Source organism: Palaemon carinicauda, chromosome 29 (assembly GCF_036898095.1).
Source record: "Palaemon carinicauda isolate YSFRI2023 chromosome 29, ASM3689809v2, whole genome shotgun sequence".
Lineage (NCBI taxonomy): Eukaryota > Metazoa > Arthropoda > Malacostraca > Decapoda > Palaemonidae > Palaemon > Palaemon carinicauda.
The window spans coordinates 93,741,854-93,768,409 of NC_090753.1; the positions used below are offsets into that span (position 1 = coordinate 93,741,854).

Sequence of the window (26,556 nt, forward strand, 5' to 3'; positions counted from 1 at the left end):
TTCTTGTGAGCTAAGGAAGAGGTGGTTTGGGGGAGATTATAGGTCTACCTGCTGAGTCATCAGCAGCCATTGTCTGGCACTCCTTGGTTGGAGAGCGGGGCTTGGGCGCTACTCATATGTATACTGTACATGGTCAGTTTCTATGGCATTGTCCTGCTTGATAGGGCAATGTCACTGTCTCTTGCCTCTGCCTTTAAACCATGTAGGATACATTTAATTTTTATCCATTCTTCAAGTGGTTTTCAGTGATGCAGATTATATCTAAGTTTCACATTTTCCATATCATGAAAGATTTAAAAAATATTACTGTCTTATTTCCTTTCCTATCTTTTTGTTTCCCCATTATTTTCTATAGGGAATGTCCTACTCTGTCTCGACACCCATACCCGATCTGATATCCCATCCTTTAGGCACTGGTGTCGTTCGCCATTACCCTTTCTGCCCATGTCAAGTTGTTTTGGTTCAGGTTGTGCGACTTCTTTTCTCATTTCTTGAATCTTTTTTTATTTCCTCCACTTTGTAACTAGTTCTTTTTATTTTTTTTTTAAACTAGTAATAATTTTAGTAAATCTTGTCACCTCTCTAGTTTGGTAAACAGGTGTCACACCTAATTCTCAGACTTATTTAATCTTAATTTACAATAACAGTTACCATCCATGTTGACTAATAATGTAATGCTGTTTAAAAGTTAATCTTTCATTTATTAATCTCATTCATGGACTTAAAGCAACGGGACCCGCATTGGGGTGAGATGAAGTTGTGGATGACTATCAAACAAAGTTACAATTGTGGGACAATCCAAGTTGTATTATTCAAAGGTTAAATGTCAAAGACGATGCTGAGCTATGCATAAAAAGTTGCTTTATAAGGCAAAAACCCGAGCTACTGGAAATATCTCTTTACAGTGGATATCTTGGGTCTAATTAACTACATGCAGTACACTTTTGCTTGTGATGGTGGATCTGTTGGGGATCACACGCTTTTACAATTGCTCCATCTCACTAGTTCGTGAACCCATTAGAGCAACACTTGGCATGCTACTAGGTGTTTGCACTTTACGTTGGGGTAGAATGTTTGAAACTAGTAGCCAGGGGTAAAAGTTATGCTGACAAGGCAATTATTTAGTAATGGCATAATCATGGAGTTTTCCTCCTATGATAACCTTTTTCCTAAATGGTACTGGGACAAAAGTTCTTTCTTAAAAGGGGGGGGGGGGGATTTTAGATGCTAACAGCAATTAGACATTAGCAAATTCATTACAGTATTTGAATGGTACACATACCTGTATTCATTGAGTTTACACTATGCTTGTAAGTTGATATATCTTTGGGCATATATTTTTTACCATAAGTGCTCATATTTATTTCATTAGTACGTCTGTAGTTTAGGTCACATGGCTTGATGCTGGACATAAGGGAGAGTTCTGCATTTGCAGAGGTTGAAACTGGTTGGACACCAAGATAGAATAAAGGAAATGGGAACAGATTTAGCAGGGGGCTAAAAATAAATTACAGTTAGGGATTGCATTAATATAGATTAGGGCTAATTAGCCTGCCACTGGGACCTGTGAGGACACTCACCACCAAAGTGCAACTCGGGTGAAACCAAACAGTTGCACTATAATGTAAAAGTTAAGGAGATTGGACGGCAAAGTGGAAAAAGGAAGGATGAAAGGAGGTAAAGAAACATGATATACAGCAGGTTAACTAGGGTCTGAAAAGAAAAAAAAAAAAAAACACAGTATACTGAGGTGCAATGATGGAACTTCCCCCTTAAAGGGTGATATTTGAAAAATTTAAATCCTTGTCAAAGATATTTAGATTTTCTCATCGTTTCCTATTACGGCTTTTGTAATGTTAAATCTTCTGGGAACACATTTTCATATTTTTTGGCTTTATGCATTTGACCCATATGGCCAAGTTCTTTGACTTAGGCTTAAGAGACCATTTGGCACCAGGTCAACTGGGGGGGAAAAGTCTCAAGTTGGGTAATTGCTTGGATCTCGTGTACGTTAAATCCCATGAAGTTATAACAAGCAAAGCTGATCCTCCTGTTGGGATGGGATCATGCCATTGGTTTCGTATGTAATCAAGACTAAGCAGCCTGTCCTTCACATGTATCACTCTTGTAATATGTTATTTTGATTATAAAATAAATTTTTGAATATACTTACCCGGTGATTATATAGCTGCAACTCTGTTGCTCGACAGACAACTCTACGGAAAAAACTCGCCAGCGATCGCTACACAGGTTGCGGGTGTGCCCAACAGCGCCATCTGTCGACCAGATACCCAGTTCTCAATGTAAACAAAGACTCAATTTTCTCCTCGTCCCACTGCGTCTCTATTGGGGAGGAAGGGAGGGTCATTTAATTTATAATCACCGGGTAAGTATATTCAAAAATTTTTTTTTAATCAAAATAACATTTTTCAATATTTAACTTAGCCGGTGATTATATAGCTGATTCACACCCAGGATGGTGGGTAGAGACCAGTAATATATGTTTACACTTTTATGAGCTAAGAGTTTTTTATTTCATTTTAGAAGTTATCAAAATAACAAAAACAAAATAAATAGGTACCTGGTAAGGAAGTCGACTTGAACAATTACTCTGCCTTTTAAGTACGTCTTCCTTACGGAGCCTCGCGATCCTCTTAGGATGCTGATCGACCCCTAGGATCTGAAGTATCAAGGGTTGCAACCCATACAACAGGACCTCATCAAACCCCTAATCTAGGCGCTCTCAAGAAATGACTTTGACCACCCGCCAAATCAACCAGGATGCGAAAGGCTTCTTAGCCTTCCGGACAACCCAAAAAAAACAACAATAAAAACATTTCAAGAGAAAGATTAAAAGGGTATGGAATTAGGGAATTGTAGTGGTTGAGCCCTCACCCACTACTGCACTCGCTGCTACGAATGGTCCCAGTGTGTAGCAGTCCTCGTAAAGACACTGGACATCCTTTAGATAAAAAGACGCAAACACTGACTTGCTTCTCCAATAGGTTGCGTCCATTATACTTCGCAGAGATCTATTTTGCTTAAAGGCCACGGAAGTTGCGACAGCTCTGACTTCGTGTGTCCTCACCTTAAGCAATGCTTGGTCTTCCTCACTCAGATGAGAATGAGCTTCTCGTATTAACAGTCTGATAAAGTAGGATAAAGCATTCTTTGACATAGGCAAAGATGGTTTCTTAACTGAACACCATAAAGCTTCAGATTGGCCTCGTAAAGGTTTAGTTCGCTTTAAATAGAACTTAAGAGCTCTCACAGGGCATAAGACTCTTTCTAGTTCATTGCCTACCATATTCGATAAGCTGGGAATATCGAACGATTTCGGCCAAGGTCGAGAAGGCAGCTCATTTTTGGCTAGAAAACCAAGTTGTAGCGAACATGTAGCTTTTTCTGACGAAAATCCGATGTTCTTGCTGAAGGCATGAATCTCACTGACTCTTTTAGCTGTGGCTAAGCATACCAGGAAAAGTGTCTTTAAAGTGAGATCTTTCAGGGAGGCTGATTGTAGCGGCTCGAACCTGTCTGACATGAGGAATCTTAGTACCACGTCTAAATTCCAACCAGGTGTAACCAAACGACGCTCCTTCGTGGTCTCAAAAGACTTAAGGAGGTCCTGCAGATCTTTATTGTTGGAAAGATCTAAGCCTCTATGCCGGAAGACCGATGCCAACATGCTTCTGTAGCCCTTGATAGTGGGAGCTGAAAGGGATCGTCCTTTTCTCAGGTATAAGAGAAAGTCAGCTATTTGAGCTACAGAGGTACTGGTCGAGGATACAGAGACTGACTTGCACCAGTTTCGGAAGACTTCCCACTTCGATTGGTAGACTCTAAGGGTGGATGCTCTCCTTGCTCTAGCAATCGCACTGGCTGCCTCCTTCGAAAAGCCTCTAGCTCTCGAGAGTCTTTCGATAGTCTGAAGGCAGTCAGACGAAGAGCGTGGAGGCTTTGGTGTACCTTCTTTACGTGTGGCTGACGTAGAAGGTCCACCCTTAGAGGAAGACTTCTGGGAACGTCTACTAGCCATCGAAGTACCTCGGTGAACCATTCTCTCGCGGGCCAGAGGGGAGCAACTAGCGTCAACCTTGTCCCTTCGTGAGAGGCGAACTTCTGCAGTACCTTGTTGACAATCTTGAACGGTGGGAATGCGTATAGATCTAGATGTGACCAATCTAGGAGAAAGGCATCTATATGTATTGCTGCTGGGTCTGGGACTGGTGAGCAATATATTGGGAGCCTCTTGGTCAGCGAGGTTGCAAAGAGATCTATGGTTGGTTGGCCCCAAGTGGCCCAAAGTCTCTTGCATACATCCTTGTGGAGGGTCCATTCTGTTGGAATTACTTGCCCTTTCCGACTGAGACAATCTGCCATGACATTCAAGTTGCCTTGGATGAACCTCGTTACTAGTGTTATGTCTTGACCTTTTGACCAGATGAGCAGGTCCCTTGCGATCTCGTACAACGTCAGTGAGTGGGTCCCTCCTTGCTTGGAGATGTACGCCAAGGCAGTGGTGTTGTCCGAGTTCACTTCCACCACTTTGCCTCGGAGAGACCTGAAGCTTTTCAAGGCCAGATGTACTGCCAGCAGCTCCTTGCAGTTGATATGCATGATCCTTTGACTCGAGTTCCACAGTCCTGAACATTCCCGACCGTCTAATGTCGCGTCCCAGCCTACGTCCGATGCGTCCGAGAAGAGAACGTGATTGGGAGTCTGAACAGCCAGGGGAAGACCCTCTCTGAGGTTGATACTGTCCTTCCACCAAGTCAGACAAGACTTCATCTTTTCGGAAATGGGGATCGAGACCGCTTCTAGCGTCTTGTCCTTTTTCCAGTGAAAAGCTAGATGGTATTGAAGAGGACGGAGGTGTAGTCTTCCTAATGACACAAAAAGTTCCAGGGATGATAGCGTCCCTACCAGACTCATCCACTGCCTGACTGAGCAGTGTTCCTTCTTCAGCATGTTCTGGATGCATAACTGGGCTTGGCTTATTCTGGGGGCCGACGGAAAAGCCCGAAAAGCTAGACTGCGAATCTCCATCCCTAAATACACAATAGTTTGGGATGGGACCAGTTGCGACTTTTCCATATTGACAAGGAGACCCAATTCCTTGGTCAGATCTAGAGTCCACTTTAGATCCTTCAGACAGCGACGACTGGAAGAGGCTCTGAGAAGCCAGTCGTCCAAATAAAGGGAGGCTCGGATGTCCGATAAATGGAGGAATTTGGCTACATTCCTCATCAGCCTCGTAAACACAAGAGGAGCTGTGCTTAGGCCAAAGCACAGGGCCTGAAACTGGTAGACCACCTTTTCGAAAACGAATCTCAGAAAAGGTTGGGAGTCCGGGTGGATGGGGACGTGGAAGTAGGCGTCCCTTAGGTCTAATGAAACCATCCAGTCTTCCCTTCTGACCGCTGCTAAGACTGACTTTGTGGTCTCCATGGAGAACGTCTGCTTTATGACAAAGACATTCAGAGCACTGACGTCTAGCACCGGCCTCCACCCTCCTGTCTTCTTTGAAACCAAGAAGAGGCGGTTGTAGAATCCCGGAGATTGAAGGTCCGAGACTTTGACCACCGCTCCCTTCTCTAGTAAAAGAGACACTTCCCGTTTCAAGGCTCGTCTCTTGTCCTCCTCTCTGTACCTGGGAGAGAGATCAATGGGAGACGTTGCTAGAGGGGGTTTCCGTACAAAAGGGATTTTGTACCCTTCTCTGAGCAACTTCACAGATTGTGCATCTGCGCCTCTCTTCTCCCAGGTCTGCCAGAAGTTCTTGAGTCTGGCTCCCACTGCTGTCTGAAGATGCGAGCAGTCAGACTCTGCCCTTATAGGACTTGGATCCTTTCTTCTTCCCTCGTTTCCCTTCGGCACGAGCACCTCCTCTGCTGGAGACTCTGCCACGAAAGGGCGGAATAAAACGAGACGCTGGAGTGTCCATCCTTGGTCTAACTGACAAGGTAGGCAAAGGGGGAGCTTTGCGAGCTGAGGACGCAACAAGATCGTGAGTGTCCTTCTGCACTAACGAAGCGGCTACAGTATTTCCTTAATCAGGACTTCTGGAAAAAGGCACTTGGAAAGAGGAGCAAAGAGAAGCTCAGATCTCTGGCACGGTGTAACTCCAGCAGAAAGGAAAGAGCAGAGATTTTCTCGCTTTTTTAGGACTCCGGACACAAATGATGCAGCAAGCTCATTAGACCCATCACGTACGGCCTTGTCCATGCAGGACATAATGAGCAAGGAAGTCTCTTTATCTGTCGAAGAGATCTTCCTGCTTAGGGCTCCTAGACACCAGTCTAAGAAGTTAAAAACTTCGAAGGCCCTAAAGATTCCTTTCAAAAGGTGGTCCAGGTCCGAAGATGACCAACATATCTTTGAGCGTCTCATGGCAAGGCGGCGGGGAGAGTCTACAAGACTTGAGAAGTCGCCCTGGGCAGAGGCAGGAACTCCCAAGCCGAGAACTTCTCCCGTGGCATACCAGACGCTCGATCTAGAAGAGAGTCTAGCAGGGGGAAAAGCAAAGGCTGTCTTCCCTAAACTCTTCTTGGACTGCAACCATTCTCCTATCACCCGCAAAGCTCTCTTGGACGAGCGTGCGAGGACGAGTCTAGTAAAGGCAGGAGTGGTAGACGGCATGCCTAAAACAAACTCTGAAGGCGGAGAACGAGGAGCTACAGAAACAAACTGGTCAGGAAACAGCTCTTTGAAAATGGCCAAAACTTTTCTAAAGTCCAAAGAGGGTTGAGTAGACTTAGGCTCGTCCAATTCTGATTGTGGTTCATCTATATGTGCAGCAACATCATCATCAGAAAGTTCCTCATCCGTCAACTGATGAGGAAACGGCAACGGAGTGGGTAACGGCTGGTTCGCTGAGTCCGGTCGCACTGGTGCATGCGTGACTGAGCCGGACGCAACGTCATGGAACTGCTGCCCAGTCTGTGAGCTGGCAACAACCATGGTAGCGCGGGAACGCACAGCGTCTACTCCAGACTGTCTAGACTGATGTGGGTGCGCAGTGGAAACCACATTGGGTTGCGGAGGTTGACGCACCGCATCAAAACAAAGCAACTCTGACGGTTGTTGAACATCCAGAACGTCAACGGCAACCTCCGTGCGTCGCTTAACGTCAACATGCGGCTGGCAGATCAAACTGGAATGCATGGGTGGAGGAACTCTCTCAACTGGTGTGCGTGAGAAGGTTACCTCAGCTTCCACAGGACGCACAACCGATCGCGTGGAGGGTTGTAGGCTAGGTACTGCACTAGCTGGTACGGCAGCAACCTTCTCCGCACGAAAGTCCTGCATCAGAGACGTAAGTTTAGACTGCATGTCTTGCAGTAGAGACCACTTAGGGTCTACGGGAGCAGGTGCGGCGACAGACGGTGTTACTGTCTGAAGCGGTACCGCTTTGCCTCTCTTAGGCGGTGAGCAGTCATCGGATGACGGCAACGAGTCCGAACTGACCCAGTGGCTACAACCGGGCCGTTGGACTTGTGCTGAAGGGACCGATTTACGTTTTAACGGTCGCGAGACCTTGGTCCAAAGTTTCTTGCGAGAAACACCTTCAGAAGACGAGGTATAAATGGGCTCTCTCGTCTTAGTTAGGTAGGAGCGATCTTGGGTAGATACGCCCGATACCACGGAGGGAACGTCTGTTCGCTGATTAAAGCCTCTCGAACCCATGCGTCGTACGACATTGCTTCTCCCCTGGACTTGGGAGCTTGCAAGAGGTCCCGGACTAGGAGGACGACAGGCACGAACAGACGAACCCTCAAGCGCAACACTGTCCACAACACTATCACTTGGCACTTTCGCACTTCCCACTGCACTTTGGCACTTAAGCTCCTTCACATCCGCCATGAGCTGATTACGGTCACTAGCAAGGGACTCAACTCTCTCACCCAGAGCCTGGATGGCACGCATCATATCAGCCATCGATGGTTCCTGAGTGCCAGGAGGGGGGTTAAGAGCAACCACTACAGGGGAAGGAATAGGTTGTGGGGCATGAGGAGAGGTTATATCAATAGAACGAGAAGAACTTCTCCTAACTCTATCTCTCTCTAGCCTACGTGTGTACTTTTGAAATTCGATAAAATCGAATTCCGAAAGGCCAACGCACTCCTCACACCGATCTTCCAATTGACAGGTTTTATCCCGACAATTGGAACAAACAGTGTGAGGGTCGATAGACGCCTAGAACAGTCCCTAGCATTGCATTTCCTAAATTTGGGGACTTGTGAAGGGTCAGCCATTTTGAATTGGTCAAGGGAAATTCCAAAAAAACGATCAAAAAGTCATCAACAAAGAATCCGTTATCAAAAAGAGTTCAAGGATTTGTGTGAAGAAAAACCCTGCACAGCGAAAGCTCAAAACTAGAATATAGTACTTCACCAATTAGATGTGAAAAACTCCAGTTTAGCAACAGCGAGTAAAGTACGTCTTGCCGACACGGCGACAGAGAGAAAATTGAGTCTTTGTTTACATTGAGAACTGGGTATCTGGTCGACAGATGGCGCTGTTGGGCACACCCGCAACCTGTGTAGCGATCGCTGGCGAGTTTTTTCCGTAGAGTTGTCTGTCGAGCAACAGAGTTGCAGCTATATAATCACCGGCTAAGTTAAATATTGAAAAATATATGTTACTTATATAAAATCTCAAGGAGACGACCATGCTGTGATATTGCATTTTGGCAATATGGTCCCATATCCAGGCTATACTGTACTGCCCACCTTCATTACTACAAACACAATATGAATTAACTTGAGATACTCTACATTGATTGAAGTGAAGTAATGTTATGGTCACCCTACTGTAAAACTGTTGGCCACATTCCCCCTCCGAGTTTTAAAAGTTGATGGTCTTGAGCTGAATACAAATTCTAAATCACTGATTAGAAAAAATTGACCTGGACTTCATTGTTATTTATCTACTGTAATAGTTAGTCTCAATTTTGTTTTGTTTACATTTATCATAAAAAGGCTATTCCATTATCTGAAAACATACTTTATAAATTAAATGGTCATTATAGTATTTTCCACTAGAACTTTTTGAATATTCTGAATAGCAATTGATCTAAAACCAATAGTCTCAAAAGGATACCTGTAGCCGACAGAAGTGATGTAGTAAACACTAAATGGTAATGTTTGTCATTTCATGACAAAACTCTTGTTGGTAGTCACTCCATCCACATGCTCCTATAAAAAATTACCACACACATTATAACACCATTATACATTCTGTACTTGAACCATAAATTGAAGAAAGCGTAAGTTCTGAGATTCAGAATGAAATTTGAAAAGGAATAGTAAAACATTACATAGCAATTTGCAATTTCTTGAATAAAAGGCTGATACAATTTTCTCTCGCCTGTTAACTTCACATATATTACCGCATGGAATGCTCATACAACAAGCAAATAGAAACTAACGCTATTCATGATTTTCATTACACAACTATGTCTATTCAACCCCCTAAAAAAAATAATAATAAAAAACCAGGACAATATCAAACATATATAAAAAAATTACCCTATTAATTTTTCAATGATCTAATTAGAGCATTTGACATTGAATGCTGACACTTGGAAAATCACAATATACTGTATATAAAAAAAGGTTTCATCACTTCAAAAGACAGCTAGTCACTCCACAGGACCAATTTTTTCCTATGCAATATTTCCATACGAAACTTTGGTGAAATAAAAGAGGACCGAATGCGGTGTTCGAAACAATCGTCCGTTCCTTGCAGCCTCTCGACATGTTCCAGCAATTCCTGCCAACTCCTTAATGATTAACATTACCTTAGCTTTGATAATGTTCTCGATTTCTTAAAATTTGTTAAAATAAAGAGAGCCCCTAACCACATTAACATCTCCCCCTGTTAATACATTCCAACCCTAAAAATTCAAAATACCATAAACTTACATATATGTAGTCTAGGACAAAAAATTGAATCCAATGTTAATACACGGAAAAGGAAAAATTTATGCTTATATATTCACATTAAAAATGCCTCTTAAAAAGTGAAAAAAGGCCAGAAGTTGAGAAAGAAAGATGCGCCTATTCATGCTCAGAATATATCTGTAGCAAATTTTCCATTCTTTCACAATACTTGGTGGAATTTTGCATTTAAAAATTTATTCAAGGGCAACTCCAATGACTTATATAACCATACAGTATTTACTAAATATTGCACAACATGATGCTGAAGGAATTCAAGACTGGTTAAATGCATATGACAAGTTTTTTTATCTTATATTTTTGTATATCACACACAACTATCATGCGGGTGATTCTCCGAGGTGATCCCGAAAGCACCTAAACAATCAAATTAATGTGAACAATGAAATTACAACTATTTTCCAAAGAAATTAAAGCTGTTATATTCCTTCTAAAAATAATCAATTACATCAACGTAAAGAAATTAGTTTAAAAAACTTATCTTAATAATACAAACTAATATATGAAACACAGTAATAATTATTCAGTAAATGAACACTTAAGCTTTCCGTAGTGCAACGAAGGTTCAGCCTAAACTTAAATATACAAGAAAGAAGTCCCTTTTCACATCGAGACTTTTTTCACCACATTACTTCCTAAATATCTGGTCGTCAAATGTCACTTGGCTAATTCTTTCTACTCGGCTCTACTATCGAGATAACACAAGATCGATTCCTACATTTTGACTTTTTACTCTTCCATTTTGACCTTTGTTGATACACATTCACCCAACCTGTAAACAACACAAACCTGCATTCAAATTGAGTCAATTATTTAGCTGAAAGCCTTTGTCATAAACTCGGCAACAATATTTAACGACCTCATACAATGAAAAGAATTTTTATGATTTTTTTTTTGCGTTATATAATTCTAAAATTTTCAATAGATTTTTGCCTCCTTAAAGCAGGATGTCCTGTTCTGAAAATATCAAATGGAGAACTTGTTAACTTTTAGCATTAAACAAGGGATAGTATATTAAAGTAAACTATAAATGAATTTATAAAGACATAGGCTTCATCAAATCAAGATATTAAGGGTATACTTCCCTTTTATATTTTAAAAGTGGTTGCATCTTTTTGACCAATGTTCTCAAAACTTATCAAAAAAAAAGTTATGGCCTCTTATTTGTGCGCTACTTAGGAGCCAATGACTCTGGGTAAAAAAAAAAAAAGTAATTTCATTAACCCACTGACAAATGCTAAAAAAAATATTGATACAATTATTACTTGTAATGCATGAATCTTGCTACTGTACTTGGCAAATCCTGAACATTAAAACCATGATACACACCAAATATTTTTCCACTCAAAAGTCAAATGTACGTCCGGAAAATATGATGACGGTAAAGTACTTAATCATGGAAGAAATATCAATAAGGTCAATCTGCCACACAAATGGGTCGAGGAAGACACATTTGGATAATGTAAAGTGTAAAATTATCATTCCGCCTGGAACCACTGCTACCAGACTCTGAAATGACCGTTAAGCAAAAGAATGAACCCTCTTACTCAATGAATTCAACTATGAATAGCGCTGCTCGTCATCGATAAGCTCTTCAGTTGTTTTAACAGTTTTCTAAGTATCTGTCTTACTTCATTAATTTGGTGCATCCTGCTTATCTAGCATTAAAAAGTACACCTGCCTCCATAAGACTTTATAGTAACATATCCACTCCTCTTCCACCAAGCTACCAAGGCCTGTAATAACAAAGTCTGGAAGTTCATATCAAACATGAGTAAATCTGCAGCTGCTAAAAATAACTAAAAAAAAACCTAATACAGTAATATTTGATCATTTAATAATGAGCTTCCTCTCCCATAATTCTTCTTGTTTCCCAATAGCTTTACAATAACTTTTTGTATTAAAAATTTGCATCAAGAAAATAAAAACAAATTAATTCCTCTTTCTAGACACCCTGCATGAAACTTTTATTAAACAGCAGCCACCCAATTAAATTGACATAGACATAGAGTAACAATGAAGAATCCTAGATTTTTCAAAAGCTTGTAACATTAGTTAACATGTATAAAAAAAAAAAAAATTAAGAACATGAACAATTTAAATTTAAACATTATCAATATCTCAGCTAGATTGAATCAGATAATAATAAGCCATCAATAATTAGTTTTCTAGGACCTGGCCTCAACATTAAGAGCCTGATAGAAAATACGAGAATTTCACTAGCGACGCGATGCTTCAGCTGCCGTGATATCAGCACTTGACAAGCAATCTTAGGTTTTCCACCAACGAGACTACCGAACCTAGATAGGTACACATATGGCAACCAAGTCTGAATACAGTACCCCAGATTTCACAGGTAGTATCACAGTTCACCTCAGAAGTTAGAACATAAGGTAATATAGTTTTCCATGCTTTAATAAAAAAAAATTTCACTTATAGTAAGGAAATTAACAAAAAGGAGCTTAAAGTTAAAAAATTAGTGAACCACAAAAATTAACACTACCATAGGGATTCCAAACCGACACTGAGTAAAATTAAAAACGGTGATAAAAAAAGGGCATACAATCAGTCATTCCAGATGATAAACCGTTGAGTGCTCTTCCGAGGACCAGAAATTATTATAACTTGCGACAAAAGGAGCAGAGATTGCCAAGTCAAAGGTAACATACTCGCTTCCAAATTCCTACATAAAGTAACAGCGATAATATTAAAAGGGAAGCTAAAAAAAAAATAATTTTTTCATGCAAGTTGTAAGTCAAAAGTTACGAAATAAAAAAAAATTGTTTTCTTTGCCTATTTAGAATAACCAAGTATGTAGAAGAAATTTAACCATAAAAAGGAAAATATTCTATAAATACACACCAACTACTTCTGCTGCACTTATTTCATAAGGATAAAAAAACAAATTTTAACGATATACTCAAAAAAGGCAAAATGATTACTTTGTTATTCACAATACTTAACGTTTGCGTAAGATTCCGTTTAGTCCTTTGACGAGACTTTTGCTCTTGTGCTTTATTTTGTCCGTATCATCTTTGCATAAACCTTGTGCAATGTTTCTTGGAAAAAAAAACCCTCTTTTCAAAAGGTCTGTACTATAAAAAAAATGTTTACCATAATTTTTTTCATTAGCCAGAGTTTCTTCTTTACATTATAAAAAAAATCTAATACTAAATATTCAACATACAAAAGCATTTTATGCTATCTATCTATACTTCTTGACCATATTAATCCCCCAGCCAAGACTTCCAGACTATAAAGGTATCATACTTTAGCACGATAGACTGTTGACTGAAATATAAACAAATATTTTCCCGCAAAGAATGAAAAAACTATTAAACTTCTTCATTCACAAGTTTCCTTTTCAGTAAAAAGTGTCACCAGTGATGTAATAAATATTAGATTTGGACTAGCCGACATAGCTAGTTCAACACCCAGACATTAATACTTGCATTTAAAAGGCTTCATAACAATCACACTAGTTATAAAGGGATTTCTGTTTTTCACACACAAACAAGATAGAAGGAAGCTACCACAAACAATGTGGTTGCCATATAAAGATCATCATTAAGCATACTTCCCACAAAGACGTTTTCAAAAACTTCGCCGTAGAGTTGCAAAACTTTTATGTGACGTACTCTGAAATGTCCAGAAGTGGGGAAGATAAAACTGCCTGTCTTAGAAAGATTTCTAAGTTTTCTTGTGTATACTTTTGACTATTTTCAATCCTTGGCCAAAGGAATTTGTGCATGTGTTAAAAAAAAAAGGTCTTTCTAAAGACATGTAGTAGGTTGTTTACACCACTTCAAAATATTTTCACGAGAATTCATTCCATAGGGGCATTGACTTCTACAAGGAACACAGTATAGAATAAAAAAGGGACACCATATATCAAACATAAAAACTGTGATATGGGATACTACAAATGACTAGCTACTAATAAAACCTTTTTTTTTAACAAGCCTTTACATCATGGGTACTACTTCATAATCATGACATTAATACTGAACTAACTAAAAATCAAACTCGAGACGAATTTCCTCTGTATGTTCACAATGCCCTTATCCAAGCTATACATGGATACAGTTAATGGGTGTTTAAATGACACTTAGACCAGGAAAAAAAACCCCAAAATGCTCGAACATAAAGACCGATTCCAGATTAAACAGTCTTACAGAAAAGTGCACATGTACGGGATTTTCAATACTCCTGTAGGAAACATCTTTTGCAAGGACTAAATATGACAAAAATATCTAAGACACTAATGTACGTATATGCAAATTATGGGTAGGGGAAAAGATATATTCATTGGGAGCTGCATCAGTTCCTGTGCTTTACTTAATTAATATACATACTATGATACTAAATAGTTAGGGTGTCAATGTGTTAGATTAAGGAAGTCTGTAAAAAGGAAAACATTTAGATATTGAATATAAAAAAACTAAATTGCACACAGAATAAGACGAGGGAATATGACATTCATAGGTTCGTGGTTACTTCCTGAATCTGTATAATCATATCGATGGTTAAAAATTATTTTATGAGCATTAAAGCAGTGTGTTTAAGAAGGAGTAATAGATTAGTAATGAATCATTTTTTTTCTTTTTTACGTAAGAAGGTAAATGCAAAGGACTGAAAGATAAAATTAGGATTCTGAAAGTTAATGAAAAAGACATACAATAAAATGACTGCTTAGGAACTGACATGTCGGATGAATTATAGGGGAACGTTTGACCTGAAAAGTACAAAATATCAAGATAAAATTAAGAAAACTATACAAGATAAGAAAATACAGTACTGTACATCAGTAAATCAACATTCCACAGACTGAACCTTCCCATACTGTAAATCAAAATGAAAGGAAGCATAACATTACAACTGCATCTTTTCCAAAAACTTCTTCATCTTTCCCAAACTGCTATTTACTCATTTGATTTCACTGATAAAAATTTTCACAACTCTACATGCAAGATCCTTTCTCTGAAATTTCACGAAGAGAGCAGAATTGGGTGTCATCATACTGCACTGACAAAAAGTATCCTGCGTTATGTGCGATGAAAAAAACTGGGCCATGCCTTAATAGGCTTATTCTTTGAATGTCTGCAGAACAAAACACAGTCCTTTTTAAAATACAATACACTTTTTCTTTAGACTCAACTGTCCTGCATGGTTCTTCTTCTTCTTATGTTCCCTCTGTAATGGAAAAGAACATTATCTCAAGGAGCTATAATGGTACATGAAATGGATTATTATTATTATCATCTTTACTATCTAAGCTACAACCCTAGTTAGAAATGCAGAATGCTATCAGCACAAGGGCTCCAACAGGGAAAATAGCCCAGTGAGAAAAGGAAATATTAAAAATTTTATATAATTTGTACTTTACCTAGCTATACAAACCTGACTCAACGGGGTTACTACTGATCATCTTTACTACGACCGGTCAACCAAATTTTGATTGATTAGGCATGTTTCCAGCTGGGTAGAAATAGCGCATTCACAAGGAGCAAGAGGGAGGTTGCTAATAGCATCTCATCACGAAATTCACCTGGTCAAAGACTTGCAGGGCATTTACCTTTGGCAAATGACTCATATTTGTATAGCTAGGAAAAATACAAATTATGTAAAATTTGTAGTTTACTCCTACGTGGATATAAACTTCCGAGTACTATAATTGGGAGTCTTCCTTGGGAGGGAGGAAGTCTCAGGGGAGTTGAGAGGTAAATCCTTCCTCTTCGTATGATTTGCTTATAAGTAATAGCAAAGGATCAATCAAGTTTCATAAAGGATAGTGTGGCCGGCTCAAAAAGAGGCAAGGCTAAACTTCCGATTCTTAAGAGGTTAAGACTTTCTCTTAACTAGTTACTAGTATCAACAGTAAGAGATCAAGGAGAACAACCAGGGAATATTGTAGCCAGCTCGCAACGAGGCAAGGTTAAACAACCAGTTCCCACGAGGTAATCTCTGCCAACGGGGAAGCAATATGAACCCCAATTTACTCTATCCCTTATCTTATAGGCAAGTAGCAAGCCTATGGGTGGGGTCTCCTTCCCCGGAAACCTAATGCTGGAAGGCAATATTTCCTGTGATGATCGTATTCTCTTTTTAGTGTGAGAACTGGATCTGAGGAGTTTATACCTGAAATTTTTGCAAGCCTGCGCCCCCAAAGTCCAGGGACAGTCGGAGCGCTCCATCAATAACTTGTCACGAACCTGTCTCTCAAATGTCTATGGATGACCAAAATGCTATGACACTCCTTCAAAAGGAGACTAAGGATTTTCTCCTCACACCCCTTCAAAAGGAGACTAAGGATTTTCTCCTCACACTCCTTCAAAAGGAGACTAAGGATTTTCTTCTCACACTCCTTCAAGAGGAGACTAAGGATTTTCTCCTCACACTTCTTCAAAAAGAGACAAAGGATTTTCTCCTCACACTCCTTCAAAAGGAGGCTAAGGATTTTCTCCTCACACTCCTTCAAGAGGAGACTAAGAATTTTCTCCTCACACTTCAAAAGGGGACTAAGGATTTTCTCCTATGGTCAGAAGAAAGTTCCCTTTCATGAACATGGACACCCTGTGAAGTGAGGTATAACATGAAACTAACTATCATCAGAGGAAGAGTAGCCAGGGACCCCAACAATAACAAGACATCAGAAACTGCCACCTTGTCTTGTCTCTGGCCCAATGAATAATCCAGCCTCAGGCTAGGGAGATCCCAGGTAACTCTTTCACAATATTGTCTCTCAAAAAGATTTCTGATCATACGAACAACTAGTTGTTTTATTTCATAGACCAGCGTGAATTTCTGATAGAACAAGTAGGTGGGAATATTGCTCCCCCCCCCCCCCCTCATTTATGTCCAAAAGCTGATGACTGCGGAAGAAGGTAGTCGGGGACATCCTTTTCTCCCCAAGTATAACACTATCAGAAGAACCTTTGCATCCTCAGGGGAAGCATCACTAGGACCTCCATTGAGCATATAATCTAGATGAGATTACCACTGAACTATACCTCAAAAGTACGTTGTTTACGAGCATTTGCACGCTCTGATACAATGTATTCATGAGCTCGGTCTCTTTCATAAAGAAAAACGGTCACAAGAGCTATATATATCCTCAGGAAAAGGGTCACTAGGGAAACCCCTCAAGCATGGGATAAATGTCGGCTTGACACAACCTCAGCGTTCCGCAAAACCAAACATTAATACAAATCTTCAACTGGTGAAGGCACATTTAAGCCTTTGGACATCCTCTCAATTGGCATTGTGGTGACAGCACAACTATGACCTAACTGGCAGCTTTCGAAGGACACGTACAATTGGTTTAATTAATTCCGGTACACCATTGTCTCCTTAGTCTCCCATGAAGTGTACCGGAATTAATGAGGCCAACTGTACCAGTTCCAACACCAGGCTTCATTACTCTGACAGTCTAGGCTAGAAAGATCACTAAGGCTGGACTTGAAGCCAGCCCTAGGGTTTTCACCTCAATGCAAGCAAATGTGCCTTAACTTCTTTGGTATCTATTTTTATACTAAAAAAATTACCCATTCTAATTAAGTAACACTTGATTTTCATACCGCTTCACCCTTGGCGAAGATTACCTGTTGGGAACCGAACGAACAGCTTTGCTTGTTATGAGCTGGGTACTCTGTTCCCTGGCGGTTTTCTTAAATCACTTCCAGGGTATTATTATTATTAGCAAGTGTATCAGGGAAGGTTTCAACTCAAGAATCAGAAGTTTGGCCTTGCCTCTTTACAAGCAGGCTACACAATCTTCCACAATACATGTTGATCTCTTGCTATCTCTTATAGCAATTGAATCTTCCTGAGAGGAAGGGTTCACCTCTCAACATCCCAGAGACTTCCTCCCTCGTAGATGACATGATTAGCAGTAACCCCATAAAAATGACTCAGGTTTGTATAGCTAGGAAAAATAGAAATTATATAAATTTTGTAATATTCTCAATGACCAAAAACTGTTAGTTGCCAAGAGCTAAAAAAAAATTCTCTTAGTTCACAGGAGACATAACCCTTAATCAGACTTTTTTAGAAGTAATTATTAAACTTAATTACCCAAAAATTTATGAAAATAAAGGGTTTGGGTTTTCTAAAGCATGGGTTATTCGAAACAAAGCTTAGCAATGCATCTCTAAAAGACCCAATTTCTTCTATTATCTTCCTCTTATCTCACAAAATCTAATCATATGATGACAATCTCAAGGTCAACCTACCAAATGACAAGTAATTAATAAATTTGTTAACCAAAAATATTAGAAAACAGGATTTTGGGTTTTTAAAGCCTGAATTATTTGGAGCAAAGTTAGGCAATCTATCTCTAAAAAGATCCCATTTTTCAACAGTATTATCATACTCTTATCTTCCATAATCTAGTCATACAATGGGTTGGGTCTTTTAAGCCTGGATTATTTGAAACTAAAATTACTAGTCCATCCATAAAAGATTATATTTCATCAACTATCATACTCTTATCTATCAAAATCTAGTCATATAATGGTAAGCACAAAGCCAACTACATTCAACACTGACTACCACGGTGGAAAAAGACATAGTAATACCACTTACATCTTTTCTGATTTCTCTAACTAAAGTGTAAAAGGCATCGTCAACTCCCATGCGAGTCTTGGCTGAAGTCTCGATAAACGGAATGTCGTAGTTTTTTGCAACTTCTCGCGCTTGCTGCATGTCCATGGCACGCACTTGCAGGTCACACTTATTCCCCACCACTGAAAAATAAAAGTACTTAGGAACCATACAAAAAAAAAAAGATATAGTACGATGAATTCATTCTTTACCAACTTGTGAAAAAACATACAGTAATGCCTCACAACACAAAATTAATTCGTTCTGGAGTGGCTTTCATTAAGTGATTTTTTCATATTGTGAATCACATTTCACATGCAAATTGCCTAATTCGCTCCAAACCCTACAAAACACCACATTAAACCTTATAATAAAGCAACAGTATAACCACAATGAAATACTGTACAGCCAAATACATTTGAACCATTCAATATACCTAACCTAACTGTTAATACCTGTAAATTAAGTTTTTATTACAATATAATGTAATAATAAATGGAAAATAATACAATACATACAGTACAACACTGTACATATACAAAATATACAGTACCATATGGACTGTACTATTATAGTTACCCCTGTTAGAGACTACAGCTACATTTTCTATTGTCTAAACACATTTTCTTCAACTTTTTTTATTAGGTGCCTATCTTATTCTTGGCCTGGGCTGGCAAATCTCTTTTCTTAAAACGAAAATTTTTTCACAAAATGGATCATAAAAATATTCACATCTCGTTTCGCAGCTTGAAAATTTTCTAAGCATATTCTTTCGTAAAGAGAGGTATGACAAATCTAAAACAGTGAACAGAGCGCCCACAAAAATCAACCGCTCTGTAGCCACCAGCTGCGTACAAAGGAAAGGTGAAGCGGGATCGTATAGGAGCACCAGAAGGTGATAGGATGTATAACAGCTCCTTACTTATCCCACCCCTTAGTGGATTAGACTGGGTAAAGTCTGTTTGGGGTGCAGATATCTATGGTTATCTTAGGATACGTCCCTGATTATACACGATATCTTTGGATAGTCGTTTCCGGGGGATGGAACCCCGTGATACCTGACGGTAATTCTCTTGTAATATCATTCGCAGAAATATTATACTGTAGAAAGTTGCCAGAAGGAACTTCCATCAGGACAACAAGGCTATCTCACCCAAAAATAGATTTTTCCTACGTCAAAATCCCTTTGATGCCCCTCATAACAAAGGCCAAATTAGTCGTAGAAGTTCTCAAGGGCACGATTTTGCTCCCAATTTATTCCACCCTTCTAAATACCGTAATCCTGTGGCACATATCGATAACATCGGAGACACAGTCTGGAATATTCTTTTACATAACTGATGTTTTAATGGTGAATTCATATATATCTAAATATTGAAAACCAGAGGAGTGCTTTATTACCAGACTTTGTTGTTGAATTGGTACATCAACTAAAGAATACCACATGTCACACTATTTCAATGCTGTAATTACATGACAAATTCATAGATAATTTGTATTTTTCCTAGCTTTACAAACATTAGCTATTTATTAGGGGTTATACTTTCGGCGGAGTTGAAATGACGAGCCATTAAATTTTAGCGAGGGCTAACTACCCACACCGCTAGTTAGCGGGGGTAGAGGGGGGTAGCTTGCTACCACTCCCATTCACGTACCTGTGATTTAGTCACTTTACTTGGAGGTAGGACTTCAAGGGGGATAGTGATGGCGGGCAAGTTTGTATAAATAGCTAAGGTTTGTAATAGTTAGGAAAAATCACAAATTTTAAGTAATTTGTATTTTTCCTAACAGTACTTACCTTGAACTACTTTCTTAGGAGTATCTGGGATTCTCCTCCTACTGACCAGATTTTTGGGTAGTTTCCCCTATCTCCGTTTTCCCTAGTGGGTGCCTCCGTGGCGGATGGATACTCGCCCTGAGGCGACCCGGGTCAGTGTGTGAGAGCATGGACCTAGGTCTCGATCGTCAGTAAGCTTTTGGTAACTATACATTCAAAATCCTAAGACACTCGGGGCAGGCTGGGCGGGCCATAACCCGAAAGTAGTTCGAGGTAAGTACTGTTAGGAAAAATACAAATTACTTAAAATTTGTGATTTGTTCCAGCACGGAGTACTTACCTCGAACTACTTTCTTAGGAGAATTATACCTTAGGAGGAGGGAGTGCTCTTACAGGCTGGGAGACCCGAAATGAAACTATCTGATAGAACCTAGATAGGAGGCTAGGTTCTGACTGACCACAAAAACGGGAGAGGAGACTCGGGGAGAACTACGTAAAAAACCTCTTATTTAGTGCTACTGTAACTCACCTCTTTATAATCTTCATCCGAGCATGGGCGTCTCCAATGATCAACTCTCACATGGGCGGAGGATAGGGAAAAAGGGAACAGGGGAAGCAGGAAAGGGGGTAGTAAGGAGGAACTTGTGTCGCTTGGAATTACTTTCCACGGGCTTCCCGGGGCTTCGACCTTAAACCTGTTGGAGCGCGGAAATGACGGGTCCGATGGAGAAGGAATCCAGGGACTTCCTAGTACAGTCTTTCAGGTAATGGGCGGTAAACGTAGACTGTCTGGCCCAAGTACCTGCTTTCAGGATCTGTCCCACTGCCATGTTCTTTTCGAAGGCCAAGGAGGTGCTGAGACCCCTAATGTCATGTGATCGAGGTTTACCTGGTAACGTGGAGCCGTCGCTGTCATAAGCCCTCTTTATGACCTGTCTGAGCCAGAAGGAGATGGTGTTCCTGGACACCGCTTTCTTAACTGGGCCTGTGGAGACGAACAGACTCTTGATCCCCGGGCGAAGTCTGGCTGTCCTTTCCAAGTACTTTCTGACCGACCTGACCGGGGACAACAACAAGTCTTCGGAATTGTGCGAACGTGGGATGGCTGGGACCGAAAAGCCTTCGAACTTGGGATCCCAGAAGGCCAGATTTTGGGTCTTGGCTACAAAATCCGGGAGGAACTTAAAACATAGGTCTTTCCAACCCTTCGAGTGTGAGACCTCGTACAACAGCCCGTGTAGCTCGCCGACTCGTCTGGCGGAAGCTAGGGCTAGGTGGAAGACCGTCTTAAGGGTAAGATCTTTATCGAGAATGTTCCTGAGCGGTTCAAAGGGTGGCCTGGTAAGGAACTTGAAGACCCTGGCTATGTCCCATTGCGGTACTCTGGAGGAGCGGGGGGAGCATGACTGTTCGAAACTCTTTATGAGCATCGAGATCTGCTGGGAAGCTCCGAGATCAAGTCCTTTGAGGAGGAAGACTTGGCCCAGAGCAGCTCGAACCCCCTTAATCGCCGGGATGGATATTCCTAAGTCGTCCCTCAGGTGAACAAGGAAGTCTGCTATTTCGTGAAGACACGTCCAGCGGTCTCAGCTTCTGGGCGGTGCACCACTTTACAAACGTAGCCCATTTAGCCAGGTAGACTACGACTGATAACTTCCTAAGATAACCCGTTATCCTCATGGCGGTTCCGGATGAGTAGCCTTCCTTCCTCAACAACCGCTCGATAACCTCCACGCGTGAAGCCGGAGGGACCGAGAGTTTTCGAGGAACTTAGCGAAGTGGGGCTGATGGAGGTCTTCCCTGTCTGGCAGCGGCCACGGTGGGAGGATTGCTAACTCCTTCAGGTCTGCGAACGATTCTCTCTCCGGCCACCAGGCCGCTACCAAAGTCATCCGTAGGTTCTTTGACTACCTGACCCTGTTGAGGACCTGTCTGAGCGTTCCGAAGGGGGAAAGGCGTATGCGTCGAGATTGTCCCATGGGTGCTGAAAGGCGTCCTCGAACACTGCTGTAGGATCCGGGACTGGAGAGCAGAAAGCTGGGATCTGGGTGTTGATCCTTGTGGCGAACATATCTATCACTGGGGACCCCCATTTTCCTAGGAGTGTCCGGGTTACCTCCGGGTGCAGGGACCATTCCGAGCCTACCACTTGACCTACCCTGCTGTGGCCGTCGGCCAAGATGTTCTTTTTCCCAGGAATGAACCTGGCCGTCAGCTCGATGTGCTCTTTCTCGGCCCACTCCAGGATCTCTGCCGTGAGGTCGCACAGTTCCCTTGACCTGAGGCCCCCTTGATTCTTCACATAAGCTACTACAGTGGCGTTGTTGCACATGAGGGCTGCAGTGTTTCCTCGGAGATGATGAGCGAACCTCATGCAAGCTCTTTGGACCGCTAACAACTCGAGGACATTTATGTGCAAGGTCTTCTCCTCCTGAGACCACTTATCTTTTGCCGTTTCTTCCTGGAGATGAGCTCCCCACCCTTCTTTTGATGCGTCTGTGAAGAGCAACATCTCCGGAGGGGCGGTCGCGAAAGGCATGCCCTTTTGAGTGTTCACCCTGCTGGACCACCCCTTCAAAGTCTCTCTTGTCTCCTCCGACACGCTGACCACTCTGTGCTGAGTCTCCCCCGGGGACCAGAGTTCCTTTAGGTTCCACTGAACCTCTCTCAGCATGAGTCTTCCCCGGGGGACCAACTTCTCCAGTGATACTAGGTGGCCTATCAGCCTCTGCCAATCCTTGGCTCTCCTGGGAATGCCTGTTAAGAAGGGGAGAAGGACTTGGTCCAACTTCTCGAGCCTCTCCTCGGAGGGGAATGCTTTCCCCAACCTTGAGTCTAGGACCATCCCTAGGTAAGTCATTCTGTTGGAGGTGACTAACTGTGACTTATCCATATTGATGGTGATTCCCAAGTCCCTGCAGAACTGCAACAACTTTACGCCTTGATCCTTCAAAACTGCCTCTGAGGCTGAAAGAAGCAACCAGTCGTCCAAGTAGCGGACTAGCCAGATGCCCTTCTTGTGAGCCCAGGCTGACACTGTGGCGAACACCCTTGTGAACACCTGAGGAGCCGTTGACAGACCGAAGCAAAGGGTCTTGAACTGCAGAGACTGGGAACCCCCCTTTACTCTGAGGAACTTCCTGCTGGAAGGGTGGACATGGATCTGAAAATATGCGTCCTTGAGGTCCAGGGACATCATGAAGTCCCCTTCCCTCAAGGCTGCTAGCACTGACTTCGGGGTGTCCATTTTGAAATCCGTCTTGCTGATACACTTGTTGAGGGCCGAGAGGTCGATGACGCTTTCTCCACCAGGAAGAGCTTGCTGTAGAACCCTGGGGACAGGTCCTCCACTAGTTCCAGGGCTCCCTTGTTCAGCATGGCTGACACCTCCTCTTGTAAGGCTGCTTTCTTCAAGGGATCCTTGGGTGCCAGCCATTCCGCTCGATGATCGGGGATCAGAGGGGGCGGATCCACCAGGAAGGGTACCCTGTATCCCTCCTTCAGGACTGCAACGGACCATGGGTCCGTCCCGTTGTCCCGCCATGCTTGCCAAATTGTTTGAGGCATCCCCCTACCTGAGGCTTCGGCAGGAGAGGGAGGCCTCTCCTCCTACCTGCTTCTGGAGGCGTGGCTCGAACAGCCTCTCCTAAAGCCGGAGTACTTAGGCCTAAAGGAGGCCTGAGGGGTAGAGCTTCCCCTATGGGGGGGCTGAGACGACTGCTGCCAGGATGACGAAGGGGAGTCTCACCTAGGCTGGGACGTCGACGGGTGGGACCCTTCCGGTATCACTCGTATGTGTGCAGGTCGTCTCGCGGCTTAGAGTCTGGGGTCCGCTGTTTCCTTTAGTTTCTGGACTCTCTTCATGGTTTTCTCTACCTCTTCCAGGGGGAAGATGGACTCGCCCCACACTGGCGAGTTCCTCAGACACTTGGCCTCTCGCTCGGGGAGCTTCCGGGACAGCTTATTGAGGATAGTGTCCCTCCTCCGTAGAATCCAATTGGCTGTTGAGTGAGGGACTGGAAAGTGAGGAACTTCATTGCCTTTCCCCCTGAGCATATGAGTTCCTGGAGAAGAGCCTGGTTCTCTGGAATGGCTAGATCGTGAGACAGCTGGAAACTCACCAGCGTACAGGCCCACCAGTCGAGCCATGAAGTCACGTTCACAATGTCTTGGGCCTTGTCCTCCATCATGGAGGCCTCAGCCAGGGAGAAGTACACCGGGGCCGAGACGGTCCTATCCTCAGTGTTGCCTTGGCTAAGGGAGGCCACTGCTGCCTCTAACGAACGGGGCCCTGAGTGCTGACCGTCGGGGACGTAGAAACGTTTCTGGGTCCTCAAGCCCGGCAGTAACTTGAAAGACCCCTGGGCTCTGAGGGAGTTTACCTGGCCCGCAACGTATCTGTTGACATGGTCCCAACCGAGCTTGACGTCGGGAGCTAAGGGGAGGGTCAAGGAAGGTTTCTGTTGGACGGGGTTATCTACCATCCTCCCCAACCCCGAGAGCCAAGCTTGCTCCGTCGACGGTTTGGGCTTGTCCAGGCGATGGTGACTCCTTATGAGGGCCAGAACTTTCCGGTACGAAGATACCTCATCCGACGTACAGTCCCAGACCTCAATCAAGCCACCGACCACCTGGTCCTCTACGCCGTGTCCTTCTGCCAGGCTGGGTGGGTCCATGTGAGAGGTTATGTCCTCCTCTTCCTGGCGAAACGATGGGGCGGCTGCCTCCGCCGCGGGTTGAGCCACCGGGACGGAGGTAGCCGTCATGGGTCTACCTCCGCTCGGGGAGAGCCGCGGGGCACGCAGTACCACCGGGTATCCAGGGCGCTTTATGTGAGCAGCCGTGGTACCGGGTCCGCAAGAAGAGCTGCTGGGCCGGCACAGCAGCTCTCTCCGCTGGGCAGATGGAGCCGGTGACTTGGCGGGCAGCGGGACGGCAAAGCCGACCTGAGACGAGAGCTTGGACCGGTGTGCGGGACGCGCGGTTGACAAGAGTGGCAAGGGCCTAGGGACAGCTCCAGTGGCCAAAGAGGCAGACACTGGAGCAGCAGGTGTCCTGATCGACCCGCTACGGGGGAAAGCTGCCTGAGCCCACCTGTCCCTGGATGGCCCCCTGCATTTGTTCTTCCTCAATGACTTTGCCTTCTTCCTGGAACGGCCTGAGCGAGAACGAGACTTAGATTTCCGGAACCTCTTCCGTATCCTCCTCCCCTCCCGGAAGTCGTCGTCCTCCGAGGATGACGAATCGTACGACGACGAAGAGGAGGAAGAAGAAGAGCTGGAGTAGTCCTCTGAGTCCTCTATTACTGATGCTGGGTCCTGGTGTTGTCCTATCGGCGTGAAGGGCTGCATAAAATCAGGGGGAGGCATCGACGATGGCGCCGGGGAAGTCCGTAGGGTCTTCCTAGAAGCGAACCAGCCTTCAAACTCCTCTTCTTGACGCATCGCCGACCTAAAGGGTGTCCTTGGAGCCGTCCAGAAGATGGAGTCGGGGCCCGACGAAACTGTCGGCTGCCTCTCTTTATCTGCGTCTACCCCAGGCGCTGCGGTACCTGTAACGCTTTGCCACGGGGTGGGAGAAGGGGATGTAGCGGCCTTCCCCCACACCGGGTCCTCGGTAGAGATGGGCCCAGTGGGCCCCAGGGCCTCGTCTCCCGAACACACTCCCGCCCTCCCAGCAGGGCCCCCCCCATATGCCTGCGAAACAACAGCATCCCCCACATCAACAGTATCAGACTCATGGAGAACAGCAATGGGCCGTTTCCCCGCAACGGACTTACCTCGTCCCCTACTCAGGGTGGGGGAAGGAGACGGTGAATCCCGCTCCGACGGGGCGGCCGGAGAAGTCAAAGGGGAAGAGGCGCCTACCTTCCTCGGGGACTGTTTCGCTGCTTTCTTCCTCTTCGTGGCGTACAGGGCCCACTGAACCTCGGACCAGGAAGCACCTTCCAGACACATGGTCGACGGGGAACACACACTGCTCCTGCACGTGGAGCACAACGTATGCGGATCTACCTCCGGCCTCGAGAGCCACACATCGCAGGAATTACCGGCCTTAGGCCCGGGGCAACGGCGCTGGGAATCCATAACGCAATGCACGGAACACGAAGCAACACAAGACACTGGGGAAGAATGTGGATAAAGGTGGCACAAAGGGAAGGGAACACGGGGGAAACACGAGGGAACCACGTGGTAACACAAAGGGTCGGAAGGG

The 26,556-nt window shown here is 43.4% G+C and overlaps 1 protein-coding gene across 1 annotated transcript in view; it reads right to left on the bottom strand.

The window, feature by feature from the left end:
- Window positions 1–9,323: 9,323 nt before the first annotated feature.
- Window positions 9,324–26,556, bottom strand: part of LOC137622361 (ras-like protein 1) — a 91,721-nt gene continuing 74,488 nt past the window's right edge. Inside the window, exons 5-6 of the mRNA XM_068352953.1 lie at window positions 18,549–18,709; window positions 9,324–15,158 (exon numbers count right to left, since the gene is read on the bottom strand). Coding sequence (XP_068209054.1) covers window positions 15,090–15,158; window positions 18,549–18,709 — 230 coding nt within the window. The 3' untranslated portion in view covers window positions 9,324–15,089. The remainder of the gene's footprint in view (window positions 15,159–18,548; window positions 18,710–26,556) is intronic.